Genomic DNA, 14,130 nt, shown 5'->3' with positions numbered 1-14,130 from the left:
CCCTTCCTCTCCCTCATCTTCCTCTCCCTGCTCCTCCTCTTCCTCTCACTCCTCTTCTTCTCCCTGCTCCTCTTCCTCTCCCTGCTCCTCCTCTTCCTCTCCCTCCTCTTCCTCTTCCCCTCCCTCCTCTTCCTCCCCCTCTTCTTCTCCCTCCTCCCCTTCCTCTCCCTGCACCTCTTCCTCTCCCTGCTCCTCCTTCTCTTCCTCTCCCTCCTCTCCCTGCTCCTCCTCTTCCTCTTCCTCTCCCTCCTCTTCCTCTCCCTGCTCATCCTCTTCCTCTCCCTGCTCATCCTTCTCTTCCTCTCCCTCCTCTGCCTCTCCCTCCTCTCCCTGCTCCTCCTCTTCCTCTTCCTCTCCCTCCCCCCCTTCCTCTCCCTGCTCCTCCTCTTCCTCTCCCTGCACCTCTTCCTCTCCCTGCTCCTCCTACTCTTCCTCCTCTTCCCCTCCCTGCTCCTCCTCTTCCTCTGCCCAGTTGACAGGAGAGACTCAAACATCGGATTATAATCTGGTATTTCGCGCTACAGAAGCAGCGGGGCTGTGGAGGAGTTTGGTGACGTTAGCTGGTGTTCGGTGTTGAAGTTTGAAGGACTTTGAGTTTGTCGAGTTGATTAAATGATTAAATGATTAAAATAATAAAAGTCAACATGCAGCTACCAGCAGGTGCAGTTAGCAGGGAGCTAACGGGATTATGGCTCTAGTTTTAAAGATCTTCTGTTTGCCTTTACATTGTAGTTAGTGTGGTGTAGACCGGTGGAACATTTACGTGTTCACATGTCAGTGCAGGGATTATAATTCCGACAGATATTCTCAGAAAGTGACGTTTGATCCGTGAAGCTAGCGTTAGCCGTGCAGCTAGGCTAGCCTCGTATTGTTTACCTATGTCCTTCAGTTACTAAAGTTTTAATCTCGGCTAGATTTGCTTGTGAAGAGCAGCCAGCTGCTCAGAAACCAGCCAGAATCCGTCATTTCAGTCCCATCTCCGTGTGGAAGTGTGATTTGCAGAGAACATGGCTCCTAAAAAGAGACCAGTGCCATTAAACATTCCCCCTTCTGATGGATTATCCAGCTCCAGTCCAGAGATCTCATCTGAGTGAGTCCACCACTGACCCCGACCTCTGATCACATGTTTCTGCAGTTTACCAATAATCAATACCTGATCAACTGTTTGGCTGCCTAACGTCTGTGGTCCTCAGGGCCAACCTGGAGTCCCTGAAGAAGATCCTGGAGGAGCTGGACCTGGACGAGCAGCAGAAGAAGAGGCTGGAAGCCTTCCTCACGCAGAAGGCCAAAGTTGGAGAGCTGAAGGACGATGACTTCCACCGGATCTGCGAGCTGGGCGCCGGCAACGGAGGGGTGGTGAACAGAGAGTGCCACAAACCATCCGGCATCATCATGGCCCGGAAACTCATCCACCTGGAGATCAAACCTGCCGTGAGGAACCAGATCATCAGAGAGCTGCAAGTGCTGCACGAGTGCAACTCGCCCTACATCGTGGGCTTCTATGGAGCTTTCTACAGCGATGGAGAGATCAGCATCTGCATGGAGCACATGGTGAGAGGATGAGACCAGATGAACTGCTGCATCACTATCGATTACACCTATTTAAAATATACAATCTCCTTAAGTGTGTTTGCCTTTTAGTGGCTCAGATCAAGGTCTTGGTCATAATGAAGTGACGCGAATGAAGAGCGAAGCAGCATGAGCTCAGAAAATAATCAACTTTATTCAGGCTATTGAAATGATTAATTACCTTTGAGAAGCAAATGAGAACTGACTTACTGTATTAGTAGCTGTATTCTGATTACTCCAGAGCTTTTATAACGTCTTGATGCTGGAATTTGTGCCCCTGTAATCTGTAATCTGACTTTGTGCTCCTCCTGTGCAGGACGGTGGCTCCCTGGACCAGGTCCTGAAGGAAGCAGGACGGATTCCAGAGGAGATTCTGGGCAGAGTCAGCATCGCTGTGAGTGCAGGGATTGTCTGGAAGTTTAAAGAAAGCAGTTCCTGCTGTGCCGTGTAACATCAGTTCTTCATTCTGAATCAGGTCCTGAGAGGCCTGGCCTACCTGAGAGAGAAACACCAGATCATGCACAGAGGTGAAGCACTCCACAGCACCACCTTGTATTTTGATGAAGCAGGTCGTTTGAGAAGGGGATATTTTTCAGGAGGACTTACCATATCTTTTCAGTTCTTGGATAATTTTTGTTATTTCATTTTCAGACGTGAAGCCCTCAAACATTTTAGTGAATACCCGTGGTGAGATAAAGTTGTGTGACTTCGGAGTGAGCGGGCAGCTCATCGACTCAATGGCCAATTCTTTTGTTGGGACAAGATCTTATATGTCGGTATGTTGGTCCACAGGTTGCTCACTCTTCTTAGGTCTTTCTCTGGGAGTTTACTGGGAGAAAGTTTTATAATCTGATGTAAGATTTCCTCTGGGCTTAATATGAAAGTGTTTTTGGGATGTTCACTTTGAATAATATTTAGGCCAGATTTATAGTTCCGTGTTTTTATGTTGAATTAATGATCTTTTGTGCTGTTTGTTGACTTGGTCAGCCTGAGAGACTACAGGGAACCCACTACTCGGTGCAGTCTGACGTTTGGAGCATGGGCCTGTCCCTGGTGGAGCTGTCCATCGGGCGCTACCCCATCCCTCCTCCAGATGCCAGAGAACTGGAGGCCATATTTGGACGATCCATCCTGGATGATGCGGAGGGACAGACGCACAGCACATCACCCCGACCCCGACCCCCAGGCCGACCCGTCAGTGGTGAGCAGCTTTTGGATGTTGATGAGCCTGATGTGTGCGTGCACGCCCTGAGAGCCTGTTCACTGCCGACATTAGAAGGAGGGTCGATGGGAAGCAGGAAGTGTGATCCGATGGTGCAGAAGTGTCGGAGAAATAAATCCCTTTGCCTCCGTTTCAGACGGTGGTCACTACGACCTTGTTTCTTCTTCTGGATAACTGACAGGCTGCGTGTTGATGGTGTGTGTGCCGGTCAGTAGCGTCAGCCAACGAGTGCTCTTTTGTTTATTTATGGGGAAGGTCAGAGATTACATGTAAAAGTGTTGATAAATGGATAGGGTTGAAGGGTTGAAGGTGGAGTCAGGGTTTAGTTATCTGGTTCCGTTTTATGAAGGTGTGTGTCCACAGGAACATTTCGTGGTGGTTACATGAGCTCTGCTGACTGAGTTCCCTTCTTGTGGTGTCTGATATTGAACTGTGTAATGGTGCCGTCTTCGCCCAGGTCACGGTCCGGTCATGGCCATCTTTGAGCTGCTGGACTACATCGTCAATGAGGTGAGGATCCGATGGAGTAAGTTCTCCAAGTCCCTGACCCTCATCAACACGCTCACGTTCTGCTCATGCAGCCTTGGTCTGAAACTTCCCTGCTTGTATTTCAGCCTCCTCCTAAACTCCCCCACGGCGTGTTCACATGCGACTTCCAGGACTTTGTGACAAAGTGGTGAGAGAACGTTTTGACCTCTAACTTCACCGTTCTGCTCATTTTGTTTTCTCCTTCTCATCCTCTGTGTGTGATCAGCTTTATGAATAAAGAGGCCTGTGTTGTGTTCCCAGTCTCATGAAAAACCCTGCAGACAGAGCTGATTTGAAGATGCTGATGGTGAGTTTCACATATTGACATAAGAAGTAACCAAGAAAATATAAATCCCCGACGTCATCATCAATCTGAGTCGACCTGGAGATAGTCATGTTTATAAAGATGATATTATTCAAAGATGTCATCTTTATACAAAAAATACTGATTTTTTTCTTTACATCTGAAGTTAAATCATTCTGACTTTCTCTGTGAAAACTTGAGTTGAATGTCGATACAGACATGCTGCTAAGTTGACTGTGATCAGTTTCATTTCTGAACACTCCATACGTTTCACTTCCATGTTTGAAGACTTCAGGTGTTTTTCTGCTTCTTTGCTCAGAAATCTTACTGTGTGAGTGTGAGTGAAACATACGGACGGCAGATTGGAAGACAAACATTGTGAGAGAGTGTAAAAACCGTCATCATGCGAACACATCACAGCTCACATCAGGATCCGTCAAGCTGTCTATACTGTACACACAAGTGTTTCCACTTCACCGCTCAACTGGAACGCTTCATCTGGGAAGTTTCCAGACACTCCCAAACCTGCCGTCCTCTACGCATTTTGCGTAGCAAGTACGCAATTTGACATCTAAATACGCTGGTACGACTCGCCACTCGAAACTACACAAAAAGCTGCGGACATGTGAGTTCTGTGGTGAACGTGCAGTACTCATGTCTGACAACACGACGCAGCAGCGTGGTGAAGCAGTTTCAGCCAATCACTGTAGAAAAGCAGAGAATAACGAGTCTACCGAACCGATAGCGTAACCAGTGGTAGTCCAGTGGTGGTCCAGTTGTAGTCCAGTGGTGGTCCAGTAGTAGTCCAGTGGTGGTCCAGTAGTAGTCCAGTAGTAGTCCAGTTGTAGTCCAGTAGTGGTCCAGTAGTAGTCCAGTGGTGGTCCAGTAGTAGTCCAGTAGTAGTCCAGTAGTGGTCCAGTTGTAGTCCAGTAGTGGTCCAGTTGTGGTCCAGTAGTAGTCCAGTAGTGGTCCAGTTGTAGTCCAGTAGTGGTCCAGTAGTGGTCCAGTTGTAGTCCAGTAGTGGTCCAGTAGTAGTATTCTCGACTTTGACGCAGGAGTCTGCGGTTTGACGACTGGTCACCTTGTTGTTGTTGTTGTTGTTGTTGTTGATCGGCTCGTCCCCTGATCAAAGAGCTGCAGGTTTGCCACCTGGTTATAAGAGTTCATTTCAAACTGTTATTTCCAGACCTTTTTAAACTAGAAAGTTTCAAGTATTTAAGAAATGCAGCTGTGATCACGATGCCGCTGGTTAAAAAGAAATGTAAAAACGTTTTTTCATTCTATGACTTAGAAAGTGAAGAAGGAAGAACAGACTGATTATTAAAAAGACAGTTTGATGCTTTGGTGTATTCACAGCGTGGCAGAGCTCCACAGGTTCCTGCAGTCCGTCTGTAATGAGTCTTCGCTGCTTTCTTGCAGAACCATACGTTCATCAAGCGCTCGGAGGCAGAGGGGGTGGACTTTGCGGGCTGGCTCTGCAGGACCATGGGTCTGAACCAGCCCAGCACCCCCACCAGCACAGCCAACTGAGCACAGCCTGCCTGGACTGGTGCTCACAGTATGTAAGACATGGAGACGCTGCTGTCTGAAACATCCTCACATTCACTGGATCCACTTTGCCCCTTCCTCCTGAGCTGGACCTTCTGTGTGGGACTTCATCTCAACTATTGACTGGAAGGGGCTTTAATTTGGCCTGGTCTGATGTTATCTGTTGTGAAGACCTGATTGCCTGATGAGGCCTTCTGTATGTTCTCAAGTATGTTTGAAAAGGACAGTGAAGGTTTTCAGCTGGTTGGCGTCCAGATTATGTACATTCCCTCCACAGTCCTGCTGGGAGAAAACTGGGAAAAAGAAGAATTTTAAGGCCCCGCCCAAATCAGCCCAAACCATCTTTTTTCTCCCCGGGGTTCTCAAAAAACATTCCGTCCACACGTCACTATGGACACGGCTCGACACCAGGCTTAAGGCATGTAGTAAATATGCCAGGCCTTTAGGGGCGCTGTGACTCACCAAATATACCAAAAACGCAGACTACACTGAGAACATAGAAATTTAGAAGTGGACTCCTGCTCATAGACTTCTTTATAACTCTGAGTTGTATAGGTCTATGTCCTGCTGCTAGTATCAGTAGTTTCTGCAGCGCCACCTGGAGCATGGAGTCTGCCATTGTTGTGGTTATTGGATGACATCTCTGACCAAGGTGGGCGGGGGGATTACATCATCTTTTTTCCTCAGATGATCATCTTTGCCATCCACACCTCACAGCCGAGCCGGGGTTTTAGAATTTTCCCACGCAGGGACCCAAGTTTTAAAAAAAAACCAAACTGTTTTCAGGCTCCTGAAGCTCCGCCTCCTGTGGACGGTCGGCCAAAGACCGTGTGTTTACGTGAACCTGTGTTGTGGTGTGGACGGGCCCTTAAAGTGTGCTGAGCTCCTGCTGGAGGGCTGCAGCAGCACAGACACACCTGGGAGGGTTCGTTTGGTTTTTCATTCAAGTGTGTGAGAATAGACGATAATAGATAAATGAGAAGCGTAAAAGTATTGTGAGTGCAGAGGGACAATGAGCTTTAAGATCTACACACACACACTTTAAAAACCCTGGTCAAGAATATTTGTCACTTTTTTTCTCACTTTGAAGTATGTCAATCACAATTACAATCAGGTGACTAGAGCATTTGTGTGAATAGTCTTTTTTATGTGTTATTCAAATGGAGAAATGGAGAGATGATGGCTTTGTACAGGCTTCAGGTGATTTCTACAAACTTTGAGATATTTGAGGTGAAGCACAATGTTGAAAACACTATAGCATGAGCCTCGTGTCAAAGCCCAGAACAATAAAAACTGTTTCAACCTTTATTTTCCCTCGATGCTTTTTCTACGTTTCATGGATGTGTGGAGGCCCACGTGGGATTTGAACCCTTTGAAATGAGCTTTGTTGTTTGTGAAACCAGACCACTGCTGCATGCATCCTGTGTATTCACCAGTGATGCTGCACACGTCATGGTACAATTCAAAGTGCTTCACAAGAAGCTTCCCCCAGCAAAACTAACTTTGACAATGAGAGAAACGTGGAGTGGAAGAGACTTTAAAAACACAACTAAAGATATCAAGATAGTATAAAACATGTTAACCACATAAGTTGTGCCCCAGCGGAGGAGCTGCTGGACCATAACTTCCATCCTTCATGGTCCAAGCAGCCAATCAAAACAGTTTCTCAGTGAAAAAGGGACTAATTTACAAAGTGCTCTTAGTGACATAAATCAAACTAGAGTGCAGACCTTCGCCAACGCCACATCTGTTTGCACAACTGAGTTAGCGTCGCTAGCATGATAGCCGTTAGCTCATGCCGATGCTAACTAGCCTGTCAGGTAGGATCCTCACTGAGCACAGCCAACCTCGACGCTCAGGCCGCCGTGTCTGAACCCAGTCTCCCCCGGGAAATAGTCTGAAAACTACTAGAAAAATATATGGTAAAACATGATGTGTTAAAAAAAAAAAGGTTGAAAAGAAGTTAAAAAAAAATATCTAGATTAACACTTTATAATAACGCAATGCTTTTTTTATTATTATTATTTAAGACTTGTTGGAATAAGAAATTAAAGACCACTGAAGAAATACTTTAAAGAGTGTTTACTGGCCAACATGGTATCCACAACAAAACATGTTTCAATGGTTCATCTGGTTCAAATTAATCAGGTGTTTTTAGTATGTTTACAGTGAGTCAAGCACGGGTGCAGTTAATTCAAAACTATCTTAAGACATGTAAATCTGAAATATGTAGGAATGATCCAAAGGAAGCACCTTTCTCAAACACGATTTTTAATCCTGTAATGATTTCAAGTCATCATGTAAACATTTGACCAGAAAAGTGTTAAACAAGGATCACTGCTGTCATGCTCTAGTGCATCCAGCAGGGGGCAGCACACCCTGCACATCACCCAGCGTGGGGGGGGGCTGTAGAAGTTTCAAATACCACAAAGCACCACAACTATCCCTCTCAACTCGTGTGTGTGTGTGTGTGTGTGTGTGTGTGTGTGTGTGTGTGTGTGTGTGTGTGTGTGTGTGTGTGTGTGTGTGTGTGTGTGTGTGTGTGTGTGTGTGTGTGTGTGTGTGTGTGTGTGTGTGTGTGTGTGTGACTACTGCAGCAGAAAAACAGCTAAGTCTGCAGTCATTAATATGCACATATGCAAATGAGGGGGTAATTAAGATTGGGCGTTAGTCAGTGGCTCGTGGATTGCTAATGAATTCCAATCTGCAGGAAAGGGGGAGGGGATGAAGAGCTGGAGAGGATGGAAGAAAAGAGGCTGGAGACATGTGATCCTGCAGAGACCTGCTCAGGTACCCGGTGGTCTGTGATCCTGCAGAGACCTGCTCAGGTACCCCTGTGGTCTGTGATCCTGCAGAGACCTGCTCAGGTACCCCGGTGGTCTGTGATCCTGCAGAGACCTGCTCAGGTACCCCTGTGGTCTGTGATCCTGCAGAGACCTGCTCAGGTACCCCGGTGGTCTGTGATCCTGCAGAGACCTGCTCAGGTACCCCGGTGGTCTGTGATCCTGCAGAGACCTGCTCAGGTACCCCGGTGGTCTGTGATCCTGCAGAGACCTGCTCAGGTACCCCTGTGGTCTGTGATCCTGCAGAGACCTGCTCAGGTACCCCGGTGGTCTGTGATCCTGCAGAGACCTGCTCAGGTACCCCGGTGGTCTGTGATCCTGCAGAGACCTGACTCTGAAGCCAGAAGGGGGGTTGCTCATTGTTTGATCTGTTTCAGTAAGATGTATTTCCTATGAGCAGCAGTTTGTCTCACATCGTGTGAGCAGAGAAACAAATAGCTCCGTCAGCATGTCCTTTAAAAGCTCATCTTTACTGTAGAAATCACTCCTGAAAGTTGTACTAAATGTAACCGTGCTTGTTGTGTCTTCATTAAAGGGAAGAAGTCAGTCGCCGCTATCAGACTCTCAATCAGACTCTCTATCAGACTCTATCAGACTCTCTATCAGACTCTCTATCAGACTCTCTATCAGACTCTCTATCAGACTCTATTAGACTCTATCAGACTCTCTATCAGACGCTATCAGACTCTATTAGACTCTATCACACTCTCTATTAGACTCTATCAGACTCTCTATCAGACGCTATCAGACGCTATCAGACTCTCTATCAGACTCTATCATACTCTCTATCAGACTCAATCAGACTCTATCAGACTCGCTATCACAGGATTCCTCTGGAAACACAGACGGTGTCAGCCACAGACCAGAACAGACTCACCAGCCATCTTTCTTTTTTTACTGGTGAAATCCTTCCACACATTGTTGACCACCTGGACAGGTGAGCAGTCCATTACAACACACACACACACACAGAGGTATCTCTGGAGGTATCACTGGAGGCATCTCTGGAGGTATCTCTGGAGGTATCTCTTGAGTTATCTCTGGAGGTATCACTGGAGGTATCTCTGGAGGTATCTCTGGAGGTATCTCTTGAGTTATCTCTGGAGGTATCTCTGGAGGTATCTCTACCTAAAAGGCGGAAGCGAGGCTGAACCGGCTTTTTGAAAACTCCAGTGAACCCAGAGTGGTTCTAGAGAAAAAAATAAAAAATACTCGCAGGAATGATATAATAAGTCGTTCCCTGAAGTTAATAATACGAGGGAACGGGATTATTTAATCCGCGTTCGCGGAGCCGCGGCTCTCGAGATGCTGCAGAGCTCCACCTGTCAGTCAGCTACGTCGGCTGTAATTTAGAAGCAGTTTTCCATTGTAGTTTATTTTTCACACTTTTCATGGTGACATTATTATAACTACGTCACGTCCAGGTCTTGTTTCACCTTCTGACCGCCGGCTTAGGAGCTGCAGCCGCTGAGCAAGGCAGTGTGAGGCAGCAGGGGGCGCTCCGCTCTGCTCAGAGACACTCCAATATTATTTTATAACCACAGAAGTTCTTTATAATAAATACCTTTGGTTCATCAGGAACTAAAACACAAACTACATAACACTGTAAATGAAAGCTGGAGTTTATAGGCATAAAATGAGCCTTTTAACGGCTTCATGTGAAAGAGCTTTAATCAGAGTGTTTACCTAGGTTACCATGGAAACAGTTTTTAGAGCTTCATTCTATCACTGTAAACCTCCATTCTTCTCCGATGTTGAAGCTTTTGATTCAGACACTCCCAGAAATAAAGTGAAAGGAGCAGAAAGAATCACAATGTAACGCCCACATGTTGAAAATAAGCCCCAAACTCAAACACGTGTTATTATTCCCCCTCTATGTCCACTCTGGACCTCCGGACTAAAACAAGACGGACGTGAAAAAACACCAATAGAGACAAGAAGAGACGTAATGTCTTCTTTCTCTTTGGTGCATCAGAGGTTCAGGTCAGACTAGATGGAGCGACCCGGACTAAACCACTGCTACAGTCCGTCTCCTGGTTCCTGGACGAGGCTGTCAGCGCCAAATTGGTGAAATCAGTGACGTATCACGTTTTGGAGTGACACAATGACGTGGCTCTCACTGGCTCCGGTAACGGTGGAAAAAGAACCGGTTCTTTGGTGGTGCTCATTTAAGAACTGGCTCTGGCACCGGCCCTGAACTAGAACCTGGTTCTTTTTGGTGGAAAAGCCCTAGGAGGACCACGTCCAGACGAGTGAGGACCTGCCAACTACTCAAAGAGACTCATGCCCCGTTTCCACCACAACGAATTCGAGTGTATCCGCAAAACATTCTTCACTTTTGGGGGGTCCGTTTACACGACACCAGTGTTCTGATCCACTGTGTCCATAAAGTTTTTAATCCGGCTCCCACAGTGGAAAGATTCTTTCACGGTCTCTGTTCCCTCCTGCAGAGACTGATGGAGGCTACAGAGCCTGTTACTGCTCATCTCTCCCCCTCCCTCCTGCTCATCCAGTTGTAAACAAACATGGCGGCCGCGTAGTGGTACGACCCGTAGTGGTACGACCCGTAGTGGTACGACCCGTAGTGGTACGACCCGTAGTGGTACGACCCGTAGTGGTACGACCCGTAGTGGTACGACCCGTAGTGGTACGACCCGTAGTGGTACGACCCGTAGTGGTACGACCCGTAGTGGTACGACCCGCGGTCCATATTCTAGTTTTATGGTCCAGATCAGTAGTTTAATAGTTGAGACTCTCCCTGATATCATCCGGTTCCTCATCAGTCCAATACGGATGTCAGGTTCTCTCCATTTTCTTCACCTTTATAGTGTTTTATTCTCTGCACACGTCTGTGTAGTTTCATTACAAAATCAAGCAACAGCGCCCTCCAGTGGCCCGGCAGACTAACTACATTGTTGTCTCTGTGTCCGCTGCTGCAGTGGAAACACACTCCTTTTTTTAACGGATTAGGTGAGTCATGTGAAACGTTGTCGTGGAAACAGGGCCTCAGACTCGAACTGAGGGTTTCCTGTCTGTCTGCAGGCCTGCTGTACACTGCACCACCATGCCGCCAAGCAGCAACATACCAGGAGGAAATAATAAGAGTCCAAGCCTGGACACACACACACACACACACACACACACACACACACACACACACACACACACACACTGCTGGATGAAGTCTGGTGCTGAAAAGAAAAAAGATTATCTCTTTGGATTTAATTGGCAGTGCGATTTTCTTTTTTCATTAACACATTTTCAAAAACATGAGCCAGGATTGTAAGTACGAGCACTCCAGCTCGTCCGCTGGGTTGAGCGTGGAGTGCCTCAGAGTGGAGTGCCTCAGAGTGGAGTGCCTCAGAGTGTTTCTGTGCGAGAGACGGCTTGTTTGCTTCACAGGAAACAGGAAACCAGAAGTCATAACAGGATGCCCCAGGTTTTCATACTGTACCTGATGCGTGGGAGGCTGTATGGGGGTAACCCATTTACAAGGCCTTCCAGTATGTGTGGAGAAGCAGAGGGAGCCCAGGAAACTGTGGGTGGAGGGAAGAGTGCACACTTGGGGTGGGGGAAACAGAGGTTCACTCTAAATATAGCCCTTTTGTTTCTGTAAGGCACAATCTTGATGCTGCTTCACCTCAATTTGGTTTGTCCTACTTTAAAAAATGCAACAAACCAAAGTGTGTTTGATGTTTTTTCGTGTCACAGTGATACCATCTCTTCCAAGCATGTAGATGTACCACCTTCCTCCAGGTGTGCTGCTGGAGCTTCACCTTTAATCTGTGAACTCAAACCAGTTCTGTAATAATGAGGCTGAAGTTTCTTCCACAACCGGTGGAAACGGCAGTGGAGCAGGAGGGGGAGGAATCCCTTTCTTTAAAAACTATATATATATATATATATATATATACATATATACACACGCACAAACATACATACGGAGAGAGAGAGAGAAAGAGAGAGATGCTATTAAAAGGTAGTTTGGATGAGCATCAGTCAACTCCTCCTTGTATTTCTTTCCATGTTTTGACTGATAATGCTGGTTCAAATTGTGTTTTAATTCAATTCACATAATAACTAAGATGTAATGCACATGTTTAATCATCTTTTCACTCATAAGTTCTCATTGAGCTCTCATAGACCTTTCAGGGACGGCTGAATGGTCACATGATGCCCAGCTCTGCTCCAGGGAATAAAGACAATAATCCCAACATGTTGCTCTCACCCTGAGTTCCAAACATTATGTGTCTTTATAAATGCAGTTGGAATCGGAGATTGTTTGTTCCCGTTCCTGAATAAAGGCAGTTCTTTGTAGAAAGAAAGATAAAACATGGAGATTGAAGCCAGTAAAAGTGTTATTTTGATGTGAAGGCTGAGGATTGTTCAGCTTTAACATGATGCAGCTCCCTGGTTAATCCCCTACAGGTGCTGAGCGTGTGTTGGGACCCCCCACAGTGGACGGCTGAGTTTTCTCGTAGAGGACCTCAGATGTTACCCAGGTTGTTTTCTCTCAAACCAACAGAGGTTTTCTCTACAAAGTCTCAAAACAAAAGCTGGCATTCAGCGCAGACTTGTTTACATAACCACTGAGGTACAGATGATGAACAACAGCCTCAACCTTTTCTAAGGAAAACTTTTGATTTTGCTCAGACTCAATGAAGCGACCTCACCTTTAGTTTGATCTGCCATTTGTGAACTCACTTCCTAAGTCATCAGTATCACAGTTTTCCCCATGAATCTAGAGATAAACTTTACTTTTAGATCATCATTACAAAATCAATTTTCCAAGCAGAGAGGCGTAGCGATTTTAATCCACAATAAAATATAATTCTCTTGTAAAGACACAATCACAGACCCAGAGGGAAGATTTATGATTGTTCACATTTCTCCTCAGAACATAGAATTTGTTTCACAAACATCTACGGCCCAAATGTTGATGACTCTCCTTCTATCATAACTTCTTCACCAGCCTCTCAACACACTCTGACCAAACACTGATAGTGGGAGGAGACCTCAACCAGGTCCTCAAACAGGTCCTCAACATGGTCCTCAACATGGTCCTCAACCAGGTCCTCAAACAGGTCCTCAACATGGTCCTCAACATGGTCCTCAACATGATCCTCAACCAGGTCCTCAAACAGGTCCTCAGCATGGTCCTCAACCAGGTCCTCAACATGGTCCTCAACAAGGTCCTCAACATGGTCCTCAACATGGTCCTCAACCAGGTCCTCAAACAGGTCCTCAACATGATCCTCAAACAGGTCCTCAACATGGTCCTCAAACAGGTCCTCAACATGGTCCTCAACATGATCCTCAACCAGGTCCTCAACATGGTCCTCAACCAGGTCCTCAAACAGGTCCTCAACATGGTCCTCAACATGATCCTCAACCAGGTCCTCAAACAGGTCCTCAACATGATCCTCAACCAGGTCCTCAAACAGGTCCTCAACATGATCCTCAACCAGGTCCTCAAACAGGTCCTCAACATGGTCCTCAACCAGGTCCTCAAACAGGTCCTCAACCAGGTCCTCAACCAGGTCCTCAACATGGTCCTCAACCAGGTCCTCAACATGGTCCTCAACCAGGTCCTCAACATGGTCCTCAACCAGGTCCTCAAACAGGTCCTCAACATGGTCCTCAACATGGTCCTCAACCAGGTCCTCAAACAGGTCCTCAACATGGTCCTCAACATGGTCCTCAACCAGGTCCTCAAACAGGTCCTCAACATGGTCCTCAACATGGTCCTCAACCAGGTCCTCAAACAGGTCCTCAACATGGTCCTCAACCAGATCCTCAACATGGTCCTCAACCAGGTCCTCAAACAGGTCCTCAACATGGTCCTCAACATGGTCCTCAACATGGTCCTCAACCAGGTCCTCAACATGGTCCTCAACATGGTCCTCAGCCAGGTCCTCAACATGGTCTTCAACATGGTCCTAAACCAGGTCCTCAATCCACAAGTAGACAGAGTAAGGCAGCAGACAGCGGTCACTGGGAATCCACAGACAATGGAGATTTAACACATCACTGTTTAAGCAGTCAGATTTCATCACATTCTTTAAAAACGAGAGAACAAAATTTTTAGAAACAAACAACCTGGCTGGTGTCTCTCC

General features: G+C 46.6%; 1 protein-coding gene across 2 annotated transcripts; it reads left to right on the top strand.

Moving 5' to 3' along the window:
* The first annotated feature begins 466 nt into the window (after positions 1-466).
* Positions 467-6,478, top strand: map2k2b (mitogen-activated protein kinase kinase 2b). Of its 2 annotated transcripts, none has more exons than XM_080472633.1 (10): positions 467-1,090; positions 1,194-1,551; positions 1,886-1,963; positions 2,045-2,096; positions 2,221-2,345; positions 2,557-2,770; positions 3,249-3,301; positions 3,406-3,467; positions 3,581-3,626; positions 5,043-6,478. In XM_080472633.1, the coding sequence occupies exons 1-10, from the start codon at positions 1,008-1,010 to the stop codon at positions 5,151-5,153; spliced, it is 1,182 nt and encodes a 393-aa protein (XP_080328759.1). In that variant the 5' UTR covers positions 467-1,007; the 3' UTR covers positions 5,154-6,478. The 2 variants fall into 2 exon arrangements, with proteins under 2 accessions (XP_080328759.1, XP_080328760.1); XM_080472634.1 differs by lacking the exon at positions 5,043-6,478 and adding an exon at positions 3,943-4,248.
* The last annotated feature ends 7,652 nt before the right edge of the window (positions 6,479-14,130 follow it).

The sequence above is a fragment of the Lipophrys pholis genome (assembly GCF_963383615.2).
Source record: "Lipophrys pholis genome assembly, chromosome: 1".
Classification (NCBI taxonomy): Eukaryota; Metazoa; Chordata; class Actinopteri; order Blenniiformes; family Blenniidae; genus Lipophrys; species Lipophrys pholis.
This window is presented reverse-complemented; position numbering and strand designations above follow the sequence as displayed.

Excerpts from the sequence above, each read along its gene's own strand:
- map2k2b (XM_080472633.1), top strand. The coding sequence starts at position 1,008 with ATGGCTCCTAAAAAGAGACCAGTGCCATTAAACATTCCCCCTTCTGAT. Across the intron at positions 2,346-2,556 it reads GGACAAGATCTTATATGTCG|CCTGAGAGACTACAGGGAAC; the intron begins GTATGTTGGTCC and ends TGACTTGGTCAG. Across the intron at positions 3,302-3,405 it reads TGGACTACATCGTCAATGAG|CCTCCTCCTAAACTCCCCCA; the intron begins GTGAGGATCCGA and ends CTTGTATTTCAG.